General features: G+C 46.1%; 2 protein-coding genes across 5 annotated transcripts in view; both read right to left on the bottom strand.

Moving 5' to 3' along the window:
- TATDN2 (TatD DNase domain containing 2) overlaps positions 1–11,464 on the bottom strand; it is a 28,874-nt gene extending 17,410 nt beyond the window's left edge. The window contains exons 1-3 of one of the 2 annotated variants that reach the window (XR_003967036.1): positions 10,928–11,464; positions 10,381–10,815; positions 2,489–2,983 (exon numbers count right to left, since the gene is read on the bottom strand). Coding sequence is in view for 1 of the 2 variants with exons in the window: in XM_030307389.1 (XP_030163249.1) it covers positions 2,489–2,983; positions 10,381–10,809 (924 nt within the window). In the remaining variant the exon portion in view is untranslated. The remainder of the gene's footprint in view (positions 1–2,488; positions 2,984–10,380; positions 10,816–10,927) is intronic. The other variant, XM_030307389.1, reaches the window with a different exon arrangement.
- A 2,648-nt stretch (positions 11,465–14,112) lies between these two features.
- IRAK2 (interleukin 1 receptor associated kinase 2) overlaps positions 14,113–21,596 on the bottom strand; it is a 63,480-nt gene continuing 55,996 nt past the window's right edge. For 2 of the 3 annotated variants that reach the window (XM_030307390.1, XM_030307392.1), the window contains 3 exons: positions 19,951–20,151; positions 16,192–16,483; positions 14,113–15,102 (listed from right to left, as the gene is read on the bottom strand). In XM_030307390.1, the coding sequence (XP_030163250.1) occupies positions 14,990–15,102; positions 16,192–16,483; positions 19,951–20,151 (606 nt within the window). In that variant the 3' untranslated portion in view covers positions 14,113–14,989. Of the gene's footprint in view, positions 15,134–16,191; positions 16,484–19,950; positions 20,152–21,596 lie in introns of all 3 variants that reach the window. The other variant, XM_030307391.1, reaches the window with a different exon arrangement.

Raw genomic sequence — 21,596 nt, 5'->3', positions numbered from 1 at the left:
CCCCAGATCCCTCCTCTCATCCTGTGCAGGTGGGTCTGCCCTTTCTCCACCCAGCAAAAGACTAAGGTTCATACTTGGAAAAGTTGAGCCAAGGAGATTATGGAATAATCAGGGACAATGGACACACAATCAAGGGTGAGGGACCATCGCACGTTAGACAGTTGACAACCCAGGTACCTCCCTCACCGTGACTCCCAGAACAGCAGCAGCCAGATGTATATCTCCTAGGTGGAGGAATAGAGCATTTCCCCTGGGGGACACTGAGCAGCCTGTGAACAGCAAGCCACAGATCCAGTTGGGACCCCCACAAAATTACCCAATGTCATCACTCTATGTTGAAGCCAACACTTAGGACTTCCAATCAGCTTTTGAAAGCTCCATCTTTAAATATGAACAGACAGCCAACACATCCCAGGAGAGCTCTACCACAAAAGATAGAAACCAAAATACTTGGAAAAAAATGAGAAGGAAACTCAGTGGAAAAAGTAGTGCAGAAAGCAGAAGAAAACTCAAAACAAACCTATAATATTCTCAAAGAGACAAGGCATGATAATCTCAAACAGTAATAGGATGCTCTAAAAAAGGAATACTCAAAACATTAAACTAGTGTTCCTACAAATTAAGTATGTCAGGGGCGCCGGAGTGGCTCAGTCGGTTAAGTGTCCAACTTCAGCTCAGGTCATGATCTCATGGCTCCTGAGTTTGAGCCCCATATTGGGCTCTATGCTGACAGCTCAGAGCCTGGAGTCTGCTTTGGATTCTGTGTCTCCCTCTCTCTCTGCCCTTCCCTGCTCACGCTCTGTCGCTCTGTCTCTCTCTCTCTCAACAATAAACACTTAAAAATTTTTAAAAAACCAAGACATTAAGTATGTCAAAAATGGGGGGGGGGGGGGGGGGGCAGTAAGTGTTATATACACCTACCTTAATTACTCACAAAGAAAGCAAAAATGAAAGGAAACAGGAAAAGGGGGAATTCTAAGGCAACAACTAAGGCAAGTACAGGGAAGAAGAAAACTGAGATTACTTATTTTGACAATATTGAGGAGAATTTTATGGCACTAGCAGTTTGGGGATGAATTAGTGACAGGTATGAAGAAAACTAAAGGGAAAAAACAAGGCAGTGATGCTCTCAAAGGAAGATAAACTTTTTATAAGAATGTAATCAGGGGCGCCCGGGTGGCTCAGGTCATGATCTCACGGTTTATGGGTTCAAGCCCTGCATTGGGCTCTGTGCTGATAGCTCAGAGTCGGAAACCTGCTTCAGATTCTGTTTCCCTCTCTCCCCACCCCTCCCCCGCTCACACTCTGCCTCTCTCAAAAATAAACAATAAAACAAAACAAAAAATGTAATCAGAGTATATTAGATGATTCGGGCTAGGAACATGGGAATAACAAATCTTCAATAGATTTAGCCAGAAATTGTATGACAACAACACAGGGAGCTGCAAGGAGAAGAGGTAACAGGTTCATGGGTGTGGTGGTGCCGAAGTTAGCGCAGCAAACTAAATTCTCGTCTTCTGCATAGCACGTCCATAGATGTCTACAACTAGAAAATGAATACACAAAGCAAGATCACTGAGAAATATGGAGATACTAGAAGAAAGAGTTAAAGAGATTCAAGGAGCTGCTACTCAAGAGACGTAAGTAAAGGATAAGTAGAGATGGGTACAACAGAGGAATGCTTTTCCCCCCACTTATAAACTGTGTTAAAAATTGCTAGTGTCCCTCCAATACCATTCTTTCCTTCAAGAGCAATAAAGGTGATCTGGGTGTAAATCTCCCAGATGAAAGTTAATTTTCCAGAGTCTCTTGCAGCTAGGCATTGGCCAGGATTCTAGATTCGTGTCAATAGATAAAAGCAGAAATGATGTGGACTTCTGAGCCAAGTTCTTAAAAGAGAGGGAGTGTACTTTCCTCTGCTCTTCTCCCCTTCCTACTGGCTAGAATGTCAATGTAATGTACTCAGGGTCCCTTCAGAGTAGCCAACTCAGATCACAGACGGAAACTGAGCTGAGGGAGCAGGGCATCAAGACAGAGGGCACCAGTGTCCCTGAAACTACGAAGCCATTCTTCTGAAGCCAAGTTTCTATTTTCTTTAAGCCATTATCCATTTTGTTAGGGCAGGCACACACATCCTAACAAACATAAAGTCTACATTTAAAAAAAAAAGAAAAAAAGGTTGAGGGGTGCCTAGCTGGCTCAGTTGGTGGAGCATACAACTCCTGCTCTCAGGGTTGCGAGTTTGAGCCCCAAGTTTGGTGCAGCGATTACTTAAAAATAAAATCTTAAAGAAAGAAAACTCAGCACTGTATTGAGACTTCTTAGAAACTCTGGAAGTATTTTAGAAGAGAATCATCAATTTGTCCTGGAATCCTGGGTAAGTCAAGTGCTGCTTTTAACGAAGAACACCTAGGATCAAACTACAAAGGCCAAATAACATAAAATCAAGAGAACTAAAAACCTAATGCTTGGTGTAAGCTCAACTCACCTTCTGGCTTTCTAAATGAGAGTCAGAGTCATCCAAAAACTCCAGAGGTGGAGAATGCTTGTCAATGACTGTCCTTCGGTCACCAGGTGTCTCCTCGCTGGGTTTCTCCTGAGGGTCTATCACCACTCTCCTGTCGCAAAAGCTGGTCCTCTCCAGCACAGCCTTTTCCTCCTCTGCTCTTACCTCTGGGGCTGACTCTTTCCCTTTCTGAGGAGGAGACACAGTGGCACTCCTGGCTGGCCCTTCTCCACGGCTGGGACGCTCCCTTGTGTTTGGTGTGGCCCTAGTGGAAGCCTCTCCCTTCCTTTTTGGCATCGACTTTCCCAAGATGCCCTGGATAGCCTTCAGGTAGATCATTGTAGAGCCTTGGTCTCGAAACCTATCCCTCTTCCTTTTCTGGACCTTGTTTGGTTCCTCAATTGTGTCATTCTGACCCTCAGCTTCGGCTGCAAATTCAGAGTTTGTGGAGTTACGAGAACTATCTTTCGAATCAACCTGGAAGGGGAAAAAAAAAAATCACAGATCATGAAAGGGTTGTCCCAAGGGCGATTTCATATAGCAAGGACTCAGCAAATCATAAATCAGTGGTGGCTGCACCAATCATAGGCAAAGTGACAGTGGCTAAGACAAAGATTCTCTCCTGGAGGTGGTTTCCATCCCAACCTATTGAGAAGTACCACTGTAAAAGGGCCTGAATTGCTGCCATTTCTTACTATTCACTTTCTACCGCTCATTAGATCATACGCTCATACTGTAGGGGGCAGGAATGAACTGAGAGATAAACAGTCTAAAAACACTAGAATGTAAGTTCCTTAAGGCCAAGGACTACCACCAAACACTTCAGAACACACATACACAAAAGAGAACCCCAAAATTTCAGCAATAAAAGGGTCAATTAACCCAATCCCACATCTAAGAGTCCAAGAGACCTAAGGACCCAGGGAGCAATAGACTCCAATCTCCCAAGTCCTGAGGGCAGGGTGCAAGCCTTACTGAAATTCTCTGCAAACTCCTTCCCCCAAATCAAAACCTTGGTGCTGGGAGGTGTCTCGTCTCCCAGAGAATGCACCAGGGTCAGTCCAGAGACTATAACTACCCCCGACCTCAAATCTCCTCAGAGACACAGGTCAAGTCTCAGTCCCTTCTTTCCTTCCCCTCAGCACTCACTCATTCCAGGAGCTACACTATTTGTTCTCAATGTTAATTTACTGTGAAATGCATCCAGTCTAATCCCAGCCTGGGGTAAGAACACTCAACACATCTTCCTCTAGAATCATCTCAAAAGCAATGAAGTCCAAACCTTCCCAGCCAGGACCTAGATTGACCATTATCCCAAGGCCTTCTATAGTCCCTACAACTTGTTCTAATTCATTTGCATTAAATTCCTCTCAAATATATAGACAGAGAGAGAACTCCACACTAAGGTCGCTGATACTTTTTCTCTACTGTCCATCAGGAAGCGAGTGGTTACATAAAAAGGCTTACCCTCTTATTTTACACACCTCTCATATTATTTGAACTCTTTCCAGGAAGCACATATCATCTTTGGTTGTTGTCTGTTTTTTTTTGAGGCTTTTGAAATATATATATCTAGACACTAACATGGCATGCTATTTTTTTACTAGCAGTACTCAAATTGTTGGCATCTACTAGCTTTGACGAAATGGACGGGAAAGGTGGTTTTTACTTTCATTTTGAACCTCTGAATTTTCTAACATGGTAAACATTTTTTTTTTTTAATTTTTTTTTTCAACATTTATTTATTTTTGGGACAGAGAGAGACAGAGCATGAACGTGGGAGGGGCAGACAGAGAGGGAGACACAGAATCGGAAACAGGCTCCAGGCTCTGAGCCATCAGCCCAGAGCCCGACGCGGGGCTCGAACTCACGGACCGTGAGATCGTGACCTGGCTGAAGTCGGACGCTTAACCGACTGCGCCACCCAGGCGCCCCAAACATTTTTTTTTTTTAATTGTCTCGGGGATTATCTGGGAAAGGAGATTATAAACCATTTTTTTGGTACCTTTCCTTATTTGAGAAAATCTAACAAATATTAAAAATGAACTTGGAGGTTCCCTGGGCTTGCCTTACAGGGCACAGCCACAACTTCCCAGCCTGCTTCTCCACCACCCGCATCTCTACCACCAACCACCTGCCAGCCTCCAGCATCCCCGTCACACCCTCTTACATACCTTTATAGGCAATTCTAATCTCCTTTGCTTGGAATACCCTTGCCTTAGTATTCATTTCACATTTCACAAACTACTATTCATCCTGGAAGGCTCCAAATCCCTTCTTTGACTTCTCTACCTCTCCCTGGGCCATGAGCTACCCCTCTCCTCGCCCTCCAACCCCTGGCCCAGGGCAGGTGTAGGACAGCACGGAAAGACAAGGTCGACAGCAAACAGAGGAGCCCCTGTACTGTCTGATGGGTCACAGCTCCTCATCTCAAACCAGTTGCCACCGCTTGTTAGTATAGATCCAGAGTTACAGATTCTGGTTTTCCAAGTAAAACAAGAAATCTCAAATTTAACTCATTTTTTCATCCAGTCAGCAATTTTTTGTTGAGCACTTACTATATGCTAGCAGGCATGCTTCTGGATCTGGGGGTTTAGCATTCAATAAAGCATACCAAAACACCTGCTTACTGCACCTTACATTCTAGTTGGTGAGCAAAGGGAAAACCAGAATAAAGGCAATATATATGTTAGAGAGTGAAAAGTGCCAGAGAGAAAAATAACACAGGAAAAGGGAGTAGAAAGTAGGGAAGGAGAAGAAGGTCCCTCAAGTCCCCGGTTCAAGGCAGAGGTCTGGACAGGAGGCATATATTTTTAATGTGCAATTTCCAAAATTTTGGGTACTTTGAGGACCCAGCAGGCCGCATTCAGCTTATGGACCACCATTTTGCCCATCCTGGTAAAGAAGACCAGGACTATCCTTGTGGGAGAAAAAAGTGTTAGAATTCAAATAACATACCTTGTGTTACCTTGTGACTTACAATTCAGAGATGCCACAGCTGTCATCCCTCTTGTACAGAGAGGGAAACTGCCATATGCCTTGTAAGTGGCAGAACTAGGAGGCAAACTCAAGTACCCCCTAATATCCTGGAAACCAAAGGAGAATGGCAAAAATATGAAAATTGAGAAACAGCAGTGAAGGCTGAGATGTCAAAGGCCGTGAGGACCCGAAATGGATCCAGGTTACTGAAGACTTTCAGAATAGGAGGCTATAAAGGTAAAGATTAGGCAGAAAGCTCAAGAGACAAGGCCAACAACCTGGCTCCTTAAAGGAGAGATTTCATTTTTCCTGGCAGCATGGCTTGGTGAATTATCCATCTCTGAAGGTGGGGCAAAGACTCAGTGGAGATGCTGTCCCAGCCCTAGTCCTCACCCACCTGCACAACTGCCAACAGTTCTTACCCAGTTCCTGCCTACTCCCTCCCATCCTTTCTCTAGAGTGCACCAGAGGAGTTCTAAAATCTGGCAACCTCACACCTCTGCTTAATTTTTTCTTAATGTTTATTTATTTTTGAGAGGGAGAGAGACAGAGTGCGAGCAGGGGAGGGGCAGAGAGAGAGGGAGACACAGAATCTGAAGCAGGCTCCAGGCTCTGAGCTGTCAGCACAGAGCCTGATGCAGGACTCGAACTCATGGACCATGAGATCATGACTTGAGCTGAAGTCGGACGCTTAACTGACTGAGCTACCCAGGCGCCCCATCACGCCTCTGCTTAAAACCCTTCGTGCTGCATTTGCCCACAGAATACATCCCCACCTCCCGAGCATGACATCGGAAGCCATTCACAGGCTCAACCCCAAGCTTCTTTCCAAGCATCATCTTCCAGCTTTCTCCATACACCCAAGTGCCCGGGAATGAAGAAAGGTGCTGGAGCAAATGCAAGCGAGGGCACCTCTTCCGTGAGGACTTTCTCGATGGTTAGTCATTCATCCCTCTCTCAGTACTTTAAATACCCCTGTTACAGCACTCCACACAATGCTCAGTGATGAATGACTTTTCAGTGCTTCAACCACGGCCTTATTCTTCGCACCTCCAAGCGCTAGCACGGACTACCACCCGAGCGCTGGACATCTGCCGGGTGAATATGCAGGAACCACGATCACACAGGAAAGCTCTGTCATTCGAGAGCCAACATACACAATGGCTTCCTATGTCTGGGCTGTGCCACCCTGCAGAGAGCTCCTCAAGGGGAGGATCTTGCCCTCCTCATCTCTCCATCCCTCATTCTAACACTGGGCCAGGACAGAGCAGGTGCTCCAGAGGGCCGCACTGGAAAGAACACAGGCTTTGAAGTCCCACGGATCTGGGACTACAGCACAGCTTCGCCACATACAAGCTATACGGCCTTGGTCAAGTTACTTAACATTTCTGAGCCTCCTTTCCCAGAGCCTACACATACTAGGTGCTCAAACATGTGTTAATCGATATGTAAATATTTGTTAACTGACATGTAAAGATATTACTCCCTATTTCACAAGCCTCTCAAGATTATATGAGAGCTTATGGGTCAAACATTGAAAATCATATTTGATAAAGGTCTATCACATCATAAATGCTCAATTTTTTCCCTTCCAGTCTTCCTTCCCTAAGTTGAAAGTAGAAATTTAGGTAGGTCATACTAAAGACTAAAGACCAGGTAGGTGAAGGTGCTCACAACAGATAAATTTAACTCTTACTCTAAGAGTAAACGAAGGTCTTCAGCCACCATTAGAATTTGAGAAAACTTCTCCAACAACTGTCCTAGATAGAGGTAATAAGGAATAAACATTAAGAGGCTGGGCCAGCAGGCATCTAGTGATTCCAAATTGCCTAGTCTAGCCATGGTCTGAATGGGTCCCCCCAAAATTCCTATGGTGAACTCTAACCTCAAGGTCATGGTACTAGGTGGGTCATTTGGGAAGTGATTAGGTCATGAAAGTGGAGGCCTCATGAATGTGATTAGCGCTCTCATCTAAGAGGCCCCAAGAGAGCTTCCCTGTCCCCTCTGCCATGTGAAGACAGAAGGAGAAATCTGCAACCCAGAAAAGGGCCCTCACGCAACCATGCTGACCCCTTGATCTCAGACTCCAGCCTCCAGAACAGTAAGAAATAATTTTCCACTGTTTACAAGCTACCCAGTCTGCGGCATTGTTATTGCAGCCAGAAAAGACTCAAGCAAGCATCTTCCCCTCTGAATATCCTGTGACCTGGCTAAGACCTCAGTGCTGAAACTGGGGAGGAGACAGATGATGCAGGACCCACACACAAAGCCAAGGGTGTACCCCAAAGTTTACAGAGCAAATGAAGAACAGGTGGATAAGTGGGTAGAAAGTAAGAGTAAGGGGACCTTAGAAGGACCTGAGGGGGGAACATGCCATTTTTTTGTGAGTGCCGCTGGGCTGTGCTTGCTGACGGGACTTAGGACTTACGACTTACTAGACAAACAAGCTGGGCGTGGCTGCAGAGCAAGAGGGGCAGAGGTGCAGACTGAGAGGAAACTAAGAAAGGCATTTTGTATTTCAAGATGAGGCCAGTACCACACCTTGTTTTCAAACTAGCAAGCACTATAGGAACAACCCTTAGCAGGGCTAGAGAGGAAGAATTAGGATTAACACTATCAACATGCTCATGTTCTATCCTCACGGAACATGAGTGACCTTTCAAAGATGCTAATCTGCCTTCCCCATGTACAGAGTTCTATAGAACTCTCTAATGGCTTAGAACAAAATCCAAACTCCCTTGGCTACTAAAGCCCTGCTGCAACCTGCCCCCACCTCGCTCGCTAGCCTCCATCCTGGGCTCACTCATATGCTCCACGCACCACACTGCGAGGCAGTCTTGTGACTTCTCAAGCCTCCCCCCAAAACATGTGCTCCTGAGAAGCCATCTCACGGCTCCACAATCCAGCAGAGTGCTTGGTACTCAGGAACCCTCAAGAGCTTATGGACTAAAGGCAAAGCACTAACCTCACGACTTCTGAGACAGGACCGGACTACTCATGACTCCACAGCTAACCATTAAATTGCTTTTGGCATAAGAAGGCCCTTAGGCCTAAATGAGATACAGATGGGTCCATGATAGACTTACACCCACCTGGATCAGAGGCTATATCTTCAAATCTTGGTTCCTGGTCTGCAGGACAGCCTGAGCCAGGAATACAGCACCCCTGAACAGCACCCAACCAGATTCCCGCCCCTCTTGAAGGGCTTCATTCTATCTCTAATTGTCACCAAAGTAAAACTTAATCAATTGACATTATTTTATGCTGTGCCCAAATTAAGTGAATCATGTCAAGGATTAATGGCAAGATTAAATTATATGGGCCAAGACTGATATTCACCTGATTTACATTTGAATCATATTCAATATGTATTCTTATGCCAAAGAGGTAAGAATCTGAAATCACAAAAACAAAAAAATCCACGTGCCATACAAGAGTCGTGTGAGGTGCACAGTGAGAACACCTGGCCCACTTCACCTAAGAGATCCACAGGATCAACAGCCAACGACAGCCTAATTTCTCAGTTCCATGTAATTTAACCAGTGAGCCAAAGTTTATAGATCAATCCACTTTCCTCATTGCCTTTTATTTCTTTTGTAAGATCACTTTATCTGAAAGCAGCTCATCTCACCCAACTATGACTTTTCTTCCACTCCTCCACATACACAACTCCTCACCTTCTAAGGCCCAGAGCTGCAAAACCAGAATGCCAACTCTTAAGAGGGCGGTGATGTCCGTTTTGTTCCTGGAGAATCTCAAGCAACTAGAGCACTGCCTGTGACAATCTAGGCCCTCGATAAATATTTGTTCCAAACCTGACTGGAAGAGTGGATGAAGCTCATGGTAGAGCCGCTGACATTAGCTAATACTCACCCTCTCCACCGGGGAAACAGCAGACCATGAGAGATGAATTACATTTGCTTCTACTTCTCACAGACTCATGTTCAACGTTCCCTCACCACCACCACCTCCCGCTCAAAAGCAAAAGGCTGAGAAAATTTTATCCATCTTTTTTTAAGTTAATATAAAATGAAGGAGTGGATGAAATGTACCTCCGCTGAGAAATCCTCCTGCATGTTCCTAATGGGGAACTAAATATTTAAGCTCCAAAACAAATGCTACCCTACCCACCAAGCAAAATCCCAAGGTGCTAGAAACCGTTAACTCTGGTGAAAAGCCACACCAAGAACCAAGTTCTTTTTTTTTTTTTTTAATTTTTTAAATGTTTATTTTTGAGTGGGGGGGGGAACACCACAAGTGGGGGAAGGGAAGAGAGGGAGGGATACAAAGAATTCAAGCCAGCTCCAGGCTCTGAGCTGTTAGCACAGAGCCCAATGCGGGGCTCAAGCTAAAGACTGTGAGATCATGACCTGAGGCGAAGTCAGCCTCCCAACCAGGTGAGCAACCCAGGCGCCCCAAGAACCAAATTTTGATTCTCAGTTCTGTGACTCAGAAAGGTTCAGATTACAAGGGCACCATTCCTTACATTTACAACTGACATAAACACAGCGGTGTCTCTTGAACTTGCCATGCCCCTTCTAATGCAGTAATCCTTCAACCTAAACTGCACATTACAGTTACTTGAGGAGCATTTAAACACCTGGAAACCCAGGCCACACCCTAGCCCAATTAAATGAGAATGAGAAACAGGCACAAGCACTTTAAAGCTTTTCCAAATAGTTTTGAAGCGCTGCCAAGTTTGAAAACTACCTCTCTATGGCACTTTAGCCTGCCCCCTCCCCCCCTCGACCAACTGCTGGGTGTTCGGAGTTTGCGTAGACCTCTGGGAAGACCCCAGAGGTCTTTAAAGACATGACCCTTCTTAGTTTCCTGCCACCAATATCTCAAGCCACGTGCAAGGGCTTCACCGACTGCAAGCCTTCCCAGTCACCTACCTTAAGGCTGCAGGCTTCCTCCTCTAGAGAAGCCATTTCTTCCGGAGAGGGGTTGGCAGAGCGAAGAGGGGATCCTCTGGACGATGAAAGGAATCCCCGTGTGCTCCGAATCAGGCAGCCTTTGGGGGCAGCCCCGCCCACACCTGGGCCAGAGGAATGCGAGGAGGAGGAAGAGGAGGAGGAGGAGGAGGAAGAATTTCTGCGGCAGGATGAGCCCCAGGGCAACCTCGGGGTGCAGGCCACATCGTCCTCCTTCTGGGCTTTCAGGCGCTTGGGGCTGCTGGTGCCTCCTGAACGCGACGCAGAGCTAGGAGCTGACCGGCTGGAGGGGGCCACATCACCGGGCTCCCTGAGGCAGCTGCGCTTGCGGGGACACCCTTCCGAAGTGCTGCTCCAGTGGTACTTGACCTTGCGCCGCTCCGACGCCATGGGCACCTGCAAAGTAAAGAGGGGGCCTGGATTCCAACACCACCCCTCCGCAGACCCCCGCCATCCCAGGGCCCCCTGGAGGAGGGCAAGCCAGGTCAGAGCCAGGGGCCTCACTGACCTTTCCCCGTTCTTTCCACTGCCCATCACAGTTCTCAAGGTTTCGGAGATTCCAAAGCGCTTCGCCTTAGTCAAAACGATCCAAGATTTACTAAAGGCGTCGGTTTGGTTTCCAAACCCCACAACGTGCTTCCGCGATCACCAAGCGCTTCAGTTTGCACAGCGCTACTAGGGAGATGTCAAAGCGCTTCCGGGATTACAAAGCGCTTCGATTTAGTTTGCAGTACAGAGCCCTTCCGAGATGTCAAAGCGCTTCAAAAGACTACAAGGCGCTTTAGGGTCCACACATGGCTACCAGACCCTCAGCCTTTAGGGGGTTGGGGGGGGGGGGGGGGGCGCGTGGTCCAGAGGCCCGGAATGCCGAGGGCGGGCCGCAGGGCAGGGCCAGACCCGGCGCGCAGCCCGCCCTGCTCCCGCGGCCCCGCCGACCAGCCCGGGGCCCTAGGGGCCCGAGCCGCCCCTCAGGAGCCAGCGGTGCGGCGCTCGGCCGCCACGGGACAGCCTCCGGCTCGCCCGGTGACCCCTGCCGCCGCAGCCCAGACACCGCCCCCGCCGCCCCCACGGCCGGAACGTCCCACCCCAGCCGCCCGCTCGCCTCCCACCCCAGTCTTGCAGCCCGCGCCCGGCCTCCGCCCGAGCTCCGGCCACACCGGCCTCCGCTGCGCCCGCCTCCCGGAACGAGCCCTGCGGCCCACGGCCCGGCGTGCGGCGGGGGCAGGTCCTGCGCCGAACGGGGGACGCCCATTGCTCGAATCGGCAGGGGGCGGGACTCCGAGCAAGACGGAGCTCGCCTGTTGGTCAGGAGGCTTGGAGGCATTGGTCGGAAGCAAGGCGGGGCGGAGCCACTCACGTGGGCCCGAAGAGCGCGAAGCTAGGGAGGGCCGCAGTTCCGCCCGCCAGCGTTCCACGGCTCTGGGGGCGTCCGCGAACCCCTACCCTACAGTGTCTCTCCCTGCTGCTCAGCGCTTCAACCCTTAGCTAGACGCGTTCAGGTCCCGATACTCTCCTCGAACCCGCACTAACATCATGACCCCATTTGCAGAGAAGGAAACTGGTTCAGAGACCAAGTGACACACCCAGAGAGTGGCAGAGTTGGAAGTTAGGAGCCACAGGGGAAAAAAGACGATACAAAAATCTAAAATGTAAAATTTCTGCCGGGCAAAAAATATCAAAGTTAAAAGAGTATTAGAAAAATGCAACACATAAAAAAGGGCTGATGTCCTTACTATGTAAAAAAAACTGTCTTAATAAGATAATTAAGTATTAAAATAGAAACAGATGTTAAGTAACTGGAATTAAAAACTTAAAAAAAAATAAAATGAACCAAGGAAACAGAAAGGAACCAAGAAACACACAAATTATGAAAGGCTCTTTAATATCTGAAAATAATGGCTCCACTTGTCACTTAAAAATACGAATAAAATTATAAATTTTCACCTATTAATCGGCAATGATCAAGAAGCATGATAATATTCTTTGTAGCTGAGGATGGGGGGAAATGCATTCCCATACCTGATTCCGTATAAATTGGTACAGCCTCTTTGGAAGGAGCACTTTGTAGTAACAAGAATGAAACCACCTCAACATCCAGCATTGGAAGCTAATTATATAAATTATAAAATATCCTTAGAGTGGAATACCAGGCAAAAAGACTAAAGTAATCCAAAAGTACTGTTGAGGAAGAATGGCCAGGAAGGATGTGAAAAAACATACCTACACTGAAGCCAGAAATTCCAACTCCATGTCTAACTCACAGTTTTGATCTTCGAATGAAAATTTTCTAATGAAATCTAATGATTAATGACGCTAAGCAAAAAGATAAAATTTTCATCATCTTTGGAAGGATACCCCAAACAGCAGCAGTGGTAACTTCTGGAGAGAAGAAGCAAGAGACTAAAACCCCAGTGGAAAAAAGGCTTTTTTCCTAGCATGTAATGGTTTGTACTGGATTTTTTTGGTCATGTACATTTATTAACTTGGGGAAAAAAGGCCTTCCCTCTAAGGATCCATAGAAAGACATCATGGTGCCCATGAGCCCCCCCTGGAATTCATATCCACAAATGTCTATGCACATATTTACATCCTGTTGAGGGGAGAAGGTCTGTAGCTTTCATCAGATTGTCAGAGTGGTTCATTGACCTCTCCATTTTTTTTAATGTTTATTTATTTTTGAGAGAGAGACAGAGAGACAGAGAGAGCATGAGCGGGGGGAGGGGCAGAGAGAGAGGGAGACACAGAATCTGAAGCAGGCTCCAGGCTCTGAGCTGTCAGCACAGAGCCTGATGTGGGGCTCAAACTCACGAATCGTGAGATCATGACCTGAGCTGAAGTCAGATGCTTAGCTGACATAACCCAGGCGCCCCTTCACTGACTTTTCCAGAAATGTATGAAGCCCTATTCTCAAAATGCTGGTATGTCTTGATAACCAGTACCCTATTGGCACTAGTCCTGAAAAGACCCTACTCAGAATTGTAAGGTGCTTGCCACATTCCAGGTCCTGGTTGGGGCATATAACACACACTCTAGTTGACTCCTCACAGCCATTAGAGCTTAAAACAGGGGTGTCAGTACACATGGCTGCCCCTGAGACCGGAGCGCACTCATCTTTGTTACGCATCAGTACAAAGCTGAACTTCTTGGGGGACTACTGAATGCTTTCACCAAGCAAGTTCTTCCCCTTGGCCTGATGACAAACACATGAAAAGGGTACTTTTTATTCTCTCCATTGTGTAGATGAAGAAACAGAGGCTCAGAGTAACTCCCTAACCTGACACATCACACAGCTACTAACAATCAACATTTAGAGGCAGCGCCCAACTCTTAGACACTCAATGATACCCCGTGGCGCAGGGCACCCTTCCCAAACAAACTCATCTGGATACAATCAAAACTAATTACAAGATATCTGTTAACTTTATCAATGTATTTTTTTAAGTTTATTTGTTTAGTCATCTCTACACCCAACGTGGAGCTCAAACTCAACCACCCTGAGGTCAAGAGTCACATGTTCTTCCGACTGAGCCAGCCAGGTGCCCCCCTGCCATGTATTTTTATTTTGCGAAAAGAAGAAATCATTACAATAGTAGGACTATTTAAAACAGGACACACTGAATTTAAAACAGGATGTTTCCCAAAAAGATTTGCAACATGACTTTTCAAAAAAATACCCACTGCATAAACCTTAAGTACATGGCAGAAATCTATATTTATTGTCTTTTTATTTATTTTATAAAACAGGGCAAGTGCATTTTCAAAGTACTTCTGTAGCCATTTCACTTGTTCCTCCCAACAGCCCCAGGAAGGAAAACGAACAGGTGTTACTTACAAGGAAACAAGGTTCCAGAAATTAAATAAGTGATTTAAATAGCAGAATCAGACATGAAACTAGCTCTCCAGATTCTTCATTCACTCATAAATAATACATACTCTCAAAATAAAATCTCCACTGAAAATATTAGCATCAGTGGGATGGGAGGATAAAGGTGCCGAGTGGGCGTTAAATAAATATCTGTGGGTTACAAGATGCAGAAAGTGGAAAACCTACTGAGTCCTCTGCCAGGTGTCTGGCATTTGTAAAACTCGAGGCCTTGGTATGTGAATTTAAGAACTGCGTTAGGACACACAAGTTGAGAATCTTTCAGACCATGGAAGTTTGCAGGAGTTGGTGGCAAATGTGACCCAGAGATCTTAACTTTGGAAAGTACAAATGACAGCACTCCCCGGCAGTTCTTGAGGGGTGTGAGCTGGGTAACAGTATTAACACACAGCCCAAACCCATAAAATCGCCCACATTCTGGGCCCGTGGACCGCGGTTTACACTTCGGTCTCCTAATACTCCGCTGTGACTGAGAAATCCCAGAAAGGATGATGACTTCCTGTATTTTTTGTCTTGAAAAGCTGAGGTCCCTTCTTCCCTAGCTCACTCTGGAAGCTTTTCTTCCCGGCCCAGGAAAGCCGGGGGGTTGTGTTTCCTGGGAGATTTTGATTCGGCATCAGATCTATTTCTTGATTTGGTGTTCATCTTTCCAATTGAGGACAAGGATCCTCAGCTGTGTTCTAGTTATCAGGGGCCAAAAAGTTCAAGGCTGTCCAGTTTCCCTTCTTTGTAGAAGAAGATATTCTCCATCAGTTTCCTTTTGGCTTCATTGATCTCAATCTTCCATGAAGTCTCTGTAGCTGGCATTCAACAGAAAATTTAAAGAAAGAACTTGAACAAACGGCATTTAGAAATAGTTACTATTATAATTCTTAGAAGTCAGACTTGGTCAGTTTCTCACTTAAATCAGGTTTCTGAATCAGGTCCTGAGCATAACGAGCATTTTCCCTGCTTCTGCCTTTGCAGTGAAGCCTTGCCACCTGCCCCCACTTTTCAGAAAGGCGGGGCCTTCCACGCTCCTTCTCATGGGTGGGAGACGTTGGCATGAACACTTACACCCTCTCTCTCTTCTCCCTCCTCTCTTTTCCCACTGGGAGGAAGATGTAGGTAGAGGTAGGGCCTAGGACATTCATTAAGCCATGTTTAGTAATGGACAAGGACACTGCATTAAAAAGGTCTTTTTTTTTTTTTTTAATTTGAGAGAGAGAGAGAGAGAGAGAGAGAGAATGTGAGTGGGGGAAGAGAGGCAAAGAGGGAGAGAGAGAATCTCAAACAGGCTCCACGCCACCACCCTGGGATCATGGCCTGAGCCGAAATCAAGGGTTGGACACTCAACTGACTGAGCCACCTCGGCACCCAGGCCTTCCAAATTTTTATTTCAGAAGGAAGCCTGGGGTGTTTGGAGAGGAGACGGAGAGATAGGAAGAATTCTGACTTGGTCCCTCAGTATGATGGGGAGCCATACAAAGGCTTTAAACAAGGGGTGACATGAGTTGTTTTTAAAAACTACTCTGGCTGGTCGCTGGAGAAGGGACAGGGTAAGGGGCCAGAGTGGATCAGGGAGGACACAGGGAGGCTGTGTCGTCATCCAGCAAGAAGACAGTAGCTTGGCCAAGAGGGGCCAGGCAATGCAGAGAAGCAGATGGAGCTGAGAGATATTTAGGCCAATGGATAGGACTGGGTGATGGGCTGGACATAGGCAGCCAGAGACAGAGGGAAGTATAAAGGATGACCTCCACCCAAGGCTTCTCTTTATGCAGTCAGCTAGTAGGTGAACGGCTGAAAAATCAAAGAACGCATGAATTAGAGCAACAGAAGGAACAAATGGCAGGCTGAGTTAGAGACCCATAAACGAGCTTGTGTAAGCACTCCATTCTCCACACACTTACCATCCTGGGGAGGCTCCGGACTGGCATAGGCTCCAGAGGAGGAGTCTGCCGGCATTCCCCCATCAGCCTGCAGCCTGCCTTCTCTGCCCTCTGTAGTGGGGAGTGAGGCAACATCCCCAGCCCTGGGTGCTGCCCTCATGGAATAGGAGGCATCAAGGCTGGAATTGTCCACATCGTCCGTTTCTTCTGGGGTGTTGGAGGAAGAGCCTGTGCTCTCGGAAAGCCCACTCCAAGGGGACAACGTCTCCTGATCTCTCAGCCGCTCTTCCACAGCAGCCACAGAACCACACACCTTGGAGAGAGGAGAGATAAGAACTTTCTCTGAAATCAAAAATCTTACAGGTCTCCCGGGCTGAGAGAGAGAAAGAGGGAGACTGAAGAATCAAATGTTGATTCTTGCTGCTTTGTCTAGAAGAAGAGAGCATGTGCCTTTGAAAAGAGCACATGACCAAGATGGACCAAACATTGTATCCCATTCCTCTGACCTTAATGAGTTAAGGTTTGATCACGTGACCCAAGCTGGTCAACCAGAATCCTTCTCTGGGACCTTTCTACTTAAAGCTTATTGAGGAAAGACTCCAGTTTCCTTTCTAATGGTAGATCCAGACTCCCTACCCACACAGAAAACCTGTTCACAGCAGGAAAAATTAAGACCCCCACAAAGAATAAAACAGAGGCCAAAGACAGAGATAGATGCGCTTTTGCTGGTTGAGACCCTGTGTCTCCTGTCTGCTATTTGTTTATGTGAGCCAATAAGTTCATTCATTCATTCACTCATTCATATACTCCCTCCCAGGCCCCCTCCTGTGTGTGTGGGTATGTGTGTGACTAAGAGTTTGACTTAAATTCTCTCTCTTTCAACTGGAAACGCCCCAAGTAATACAGATATTGCCCTTGAGGACATTTCTGACTAGGGAGGTTAGGAAATCAGAGGGAGGCAGGCAAGGAATGTTTCTTCTTTGTATACATACATACATACACACACACACACACACACACACGCACAAAGGGCAGACAGATATACCCTTAATAACGATGACACATCTCACTTGCTCAGTCCCTTTGCAATTTACAAAGCACATTTGAATGTGATGCACAGTGAGTTTTTATAGGTAAAAAATTTAAAAGACCAGAGAAATTAAGTTCCCTGCCTAAGGCTACTCAGCCAGTAAGTAACAGAACTAATGACCCCATGCCTGCTTGCCTTCAAGTCCATGACCCAGATGACCTCTCATCTTCCCAGTTTATTTGTGCAATACTGAGGGCAAGGATCACTTCTCATTCCTCTTTGTATACCTTAAATGCCCTATCTCCTTTCTTCTACATAACTAATGCCTCCTCATCCTTCAAGGTCCAGTTCAAATGTCACCTCTTGAGACAAATCTTCAGAGCATGTACCAAATAAATATTCGCCAAGCTAAAAACTGCATTCCCTTGTGGCTAGGTGTGGCCATGTCACTAGATTAGGGCCTATGGGGTGTGAGAAAAAGTGATGTGTGCATTTCCAAGTCACACCTTTAAAAGGTAAGGAGGGGGCGCCTGGGTGGCGCAGTTGGTTAAGCGACCGACTTCAGCCAGGTCACGATCTCGCGGTCCGTGAGTTCGAGCCCCGCGTCGGGCTCGGGGCTGATGGCTCAGAGCCTGGAGCCTGTTTCTGATTCTGTGTCTCCCTCTCTCTCTGCCCCTCCCCCGTTCATGCTGTCTCTCTCTGTCCCAAAAAATAAATTAAAAAAAACGTTGAAAAAAAAAATAAAAGGTAAGGAGTGTGTTCTCCTCTTCCTCTTAACCCCCTTTCAATGGCTGGAATGAAGATGTGATGGCCTGAGCTAGAGCAGCCATCTTGGACTCTGAAACGGAAGCCACACAGTAAGGATAGCAGAACAAAAATATAGAGGCGGCCTGGAGTCCCCAGTAAAGTGGCGCTGCCACATCAGCTCTGAACTGCCTGCGTTGAAGCTGTTCAGCTAAAGAGAATAAATCTCTATCTCATTTAAACCACTGTATTTTGGAGTCTCCTCATTATAACAGCTTCATCGAGTGTCCTTTAACTGATACGTTGAACAAAAGAATAAAATAAATGAAGAGATGAAAGCCTGAATGAAAGAATAAGTGGTTCAGGGAGACAGATCTTTTCAGAACATAAATCTGATTACGTCCTGCCCCTGCTTCAAACCCCTAGTGTCTTCCTCAAAATCCTAACTGTGCCTGCAAAGCCCTAAATTATTGGGCTCCTCCTTTCTCAGCAGCCTCACCACAAGCCACTCTTCCCCATGTGCTTCTTGTTGTAGTCACTTACACCTTCTTCCAGACCTTTGACTAAGCCAGGCTTTCTCTCACCTCAGGACATCTGCAGGAGCTGCTCCTTCTGTTTGGATTGCTCTTTGCTTACAATCACTACCTGGGGAAAATCCTCCTGGGTGGGACCCCATCATATGCTATAGTGCTCACCACACAGATGACTACTATGCATTGTCTGCGAGCTCCAGAAAAGCAGAACTGGACCTGTCTTGTTCACCGATTTGATCCCCCCGCCCAACACACAAGTACTGAATGAATGCTGTGCCACTTGGCACCTGGAACAGCTCAGGCGAAGAACAACCACTTGGGTCTCTAGCTCCTGCCACATCCCAGTGCAATATGGTGGACATGGGAGTGAACGTGGAGTCCAGAGAGCTCTGACAGAAACTCACTCTGTGGCCTCATCTTTTCCTCTCTGGATCTTTACTTGCCCGTCTATAAAATGGCAGGCCTGGGCTACAGCGGTGGTGTTCAAAGACTTTTTTTTTCAGCTACTAAGCCCTTTCCTCAAATGAAGTGTTAAGTACTCAGTACAATTATGTGAAGTAAAAGGGGGTGTCTGGTTGTAGTCCTGGGTGGGGCCTGCACCTCCCCGAGCCCTCTTGCTGCCAAAAGCAACTCCTGAGGTAACTGCAAGGAGTCCCTCTCTGCCAAACACCACTTGAAGATCACTGTTAGTCTCAGAGTCCTCTCAGGCAATCATTTGGTCCTTAGAAATACCCAGCATGGACCACAAATCTATACTTGTTACCATGGAAACCACCACTCTATATCACATGCATAGAAAGACGCTGTAGCCCCTGATATGGTTGATTTCTGGGATATCTGCCTGGCCCATGGGTTAAGGATGCTCCCTTCTTCTAGGACTTAGCCCTTCCAGCTTTCTTGGGTTGACCCCCTGACCACCAGGTTTATAAACTGGGCCCCACTCCCCTCGCCTTACTTGACTGGCCAACGGGTGGACAATGACTCTAGGTAGGCCAAACAGGCTCTCTCACTGAGAGACTGGAATTGGGACCTGGAGACTTGATCTCCCAGTCGGGGTAGAACCATAGCATATAAATAATACCCATGGCCATATCTCCTAACCAAAACACAGGTCAAGAAAAGGGAGCCTATGGAGAGGAGAGGAGGAATCAAGCAGATTCAGGGAAAGCAGAGTTCTATTAACATCTGAGTACGGGATCCTGGGCTTCCTGAGGTCCCCAGCACACTGCCCTCAGGTTCCTGAGCTACTCTAGGTCACTGGCTTCCCTGCTTTGCTCTTATGAGCTCCATTAAGTTGTGATGCTTGCAACCAAATAAGGCTCAGGTTTATGAAATCACATCTCGGCAAAGGGCTTGACCCCGAGTGTTAACCTAGTCCCTGGGAAAGCAGAACCACAGGGCCACCGGGACAGGAGGCCCACCCACCCCAGGGCAGGGCTCATCGCCAGGGTAAAGGCTGAGAGTGAGGCTCACCTCTGCCAGGCTGGCATTCCGCCTCCGCAGGCAGAGGCAGGCAGCCATGGCCAAGGCCTGGGCGCAGTCCTCCAGCAGCCTCCCAGCTCTCTTCTCCAGGTACTTCTGGCAGATCTCCTTAGCCATCACCTTTTCCACGCCCGTCTTCCTGCAGCAGAGTGAGGTGGTGCTGCTTGGGATTTCACTGAGGAGTAAATCCTTCTGTGGGAAGAAGAGGATAAACACTCCAGTGTGAGTTGCAGGGATGTGGGATTCAACCCGCACATTCCCCACCATCCCCCGCGACACACCAGGGCTGCAAAACTTCGCAGAAAACAGGATTTTAAGGGGCGCCTGGGTGGCTCAGTCAGTTAAGCAACTGACTTCAGCTCAGGTCATGATCTCACGGTTCGTGGGTTCAAGCCCCGAATCGGGCTCTGTGCTGACAGCTCGGAGCCTGGAGCCTGCTTCAGATTCCGTGTCTCCTTCTCTCTCGGCCCCTCCCCCACTTGTGCTCTGTCTCTCTCTCTCTCTCTCAAAAATAAATAAAATGTAAAAAAAAAAAATTTAACAGGATTTTAAGAAATAAAAGCATACAAGGATCCAAGAAACAAGGAAAAAAGCCAGAACTGGAGAACTGATAAGTTCCCTATATGTACAAGGTGTTCCATAATACACTAGTACCACCCAGGGAGGGACTTAACATAGGCCTCAGTTGATTTACCAGGAAAATGGGGATAATAGGACTAACACAAAGATTAAAAGATATAACGCATCTAAGGCATGAAGTGTGACCCTCGACACTGAATAAAGATTCAATAGTCTATTAGTGACCATGATAAACAGTAGCAATAGCTATGGTTTATGTAGTACTACATGCTAAACACTTTATTTACATTCATAATTTAATCTTATTAACAATTACAGGCACATTTTTTTGATATAAAATACATATTTTAGGGTGTAGGATTCTGACTCATGTATATTTATTTATTTTTTAAAGTTCAAGAAGCATTATTCTTTTTTAAAGTTTTATTTATTTAAGTAATTCGTACACCCAACATGGGGCTCAAACTCATGACCAAGAGTCACATCCTCTACTGAGTGAGCCCCTAACACATATATATTTAATAGGAGATCTACTATATAAATATTGTGTATACTTACAATTTTATAAATTTTATATTTATATATTATAAGGTTTATAATATTTTATACTACTTAGCAGAAATCTAAACTATGCATATGACAAAAGTTATGCTATATATTTTTATATAAATATATAAACATAAATAGTATAAATTATGTTTCATAATATTTCATAAGTATATATTTACATACTTACAAATATGTAAATATGTTGCAAATATATTAAATACATTGATTAAATATATTAAATATAGTATAGGGAACTATGTAATACAATTATGTATATTTATTGATATAACATATAGCATATAGCATATTGCATTCAGCATTATAGCATATTGTTATTGATATAACAATCTGTTGTACATTACACTAACATATGAAGCATTTACATTTATGTTTTATATTTGTGATATATTTATTTGTGTACATAATAAAACACTTAATATAAATTTTCCACACATATTCTGTTATATATAATGTATACTTTAATCAGTATGTTATATGTGTACATATTT

Source organism: Lynx canadensis, chromosome A2, assembly GCF_007474595.2.
Source record: "Lynx canadensis isolate LIC74 chromosome A2, mLynCan4.pri.v2, whole genome shotgun sequence".
Classification (NCBI taxonomy): Eukaryota; Metazoa; Chordata; class Mammalia; order Carnivora; family Felidae; genus Lynx; species Lynx canadensis.
Note: the sequence above shows the minus strand (reverse complement) of the source record. Positions and strands in the feature narration are given on the sequence as shown.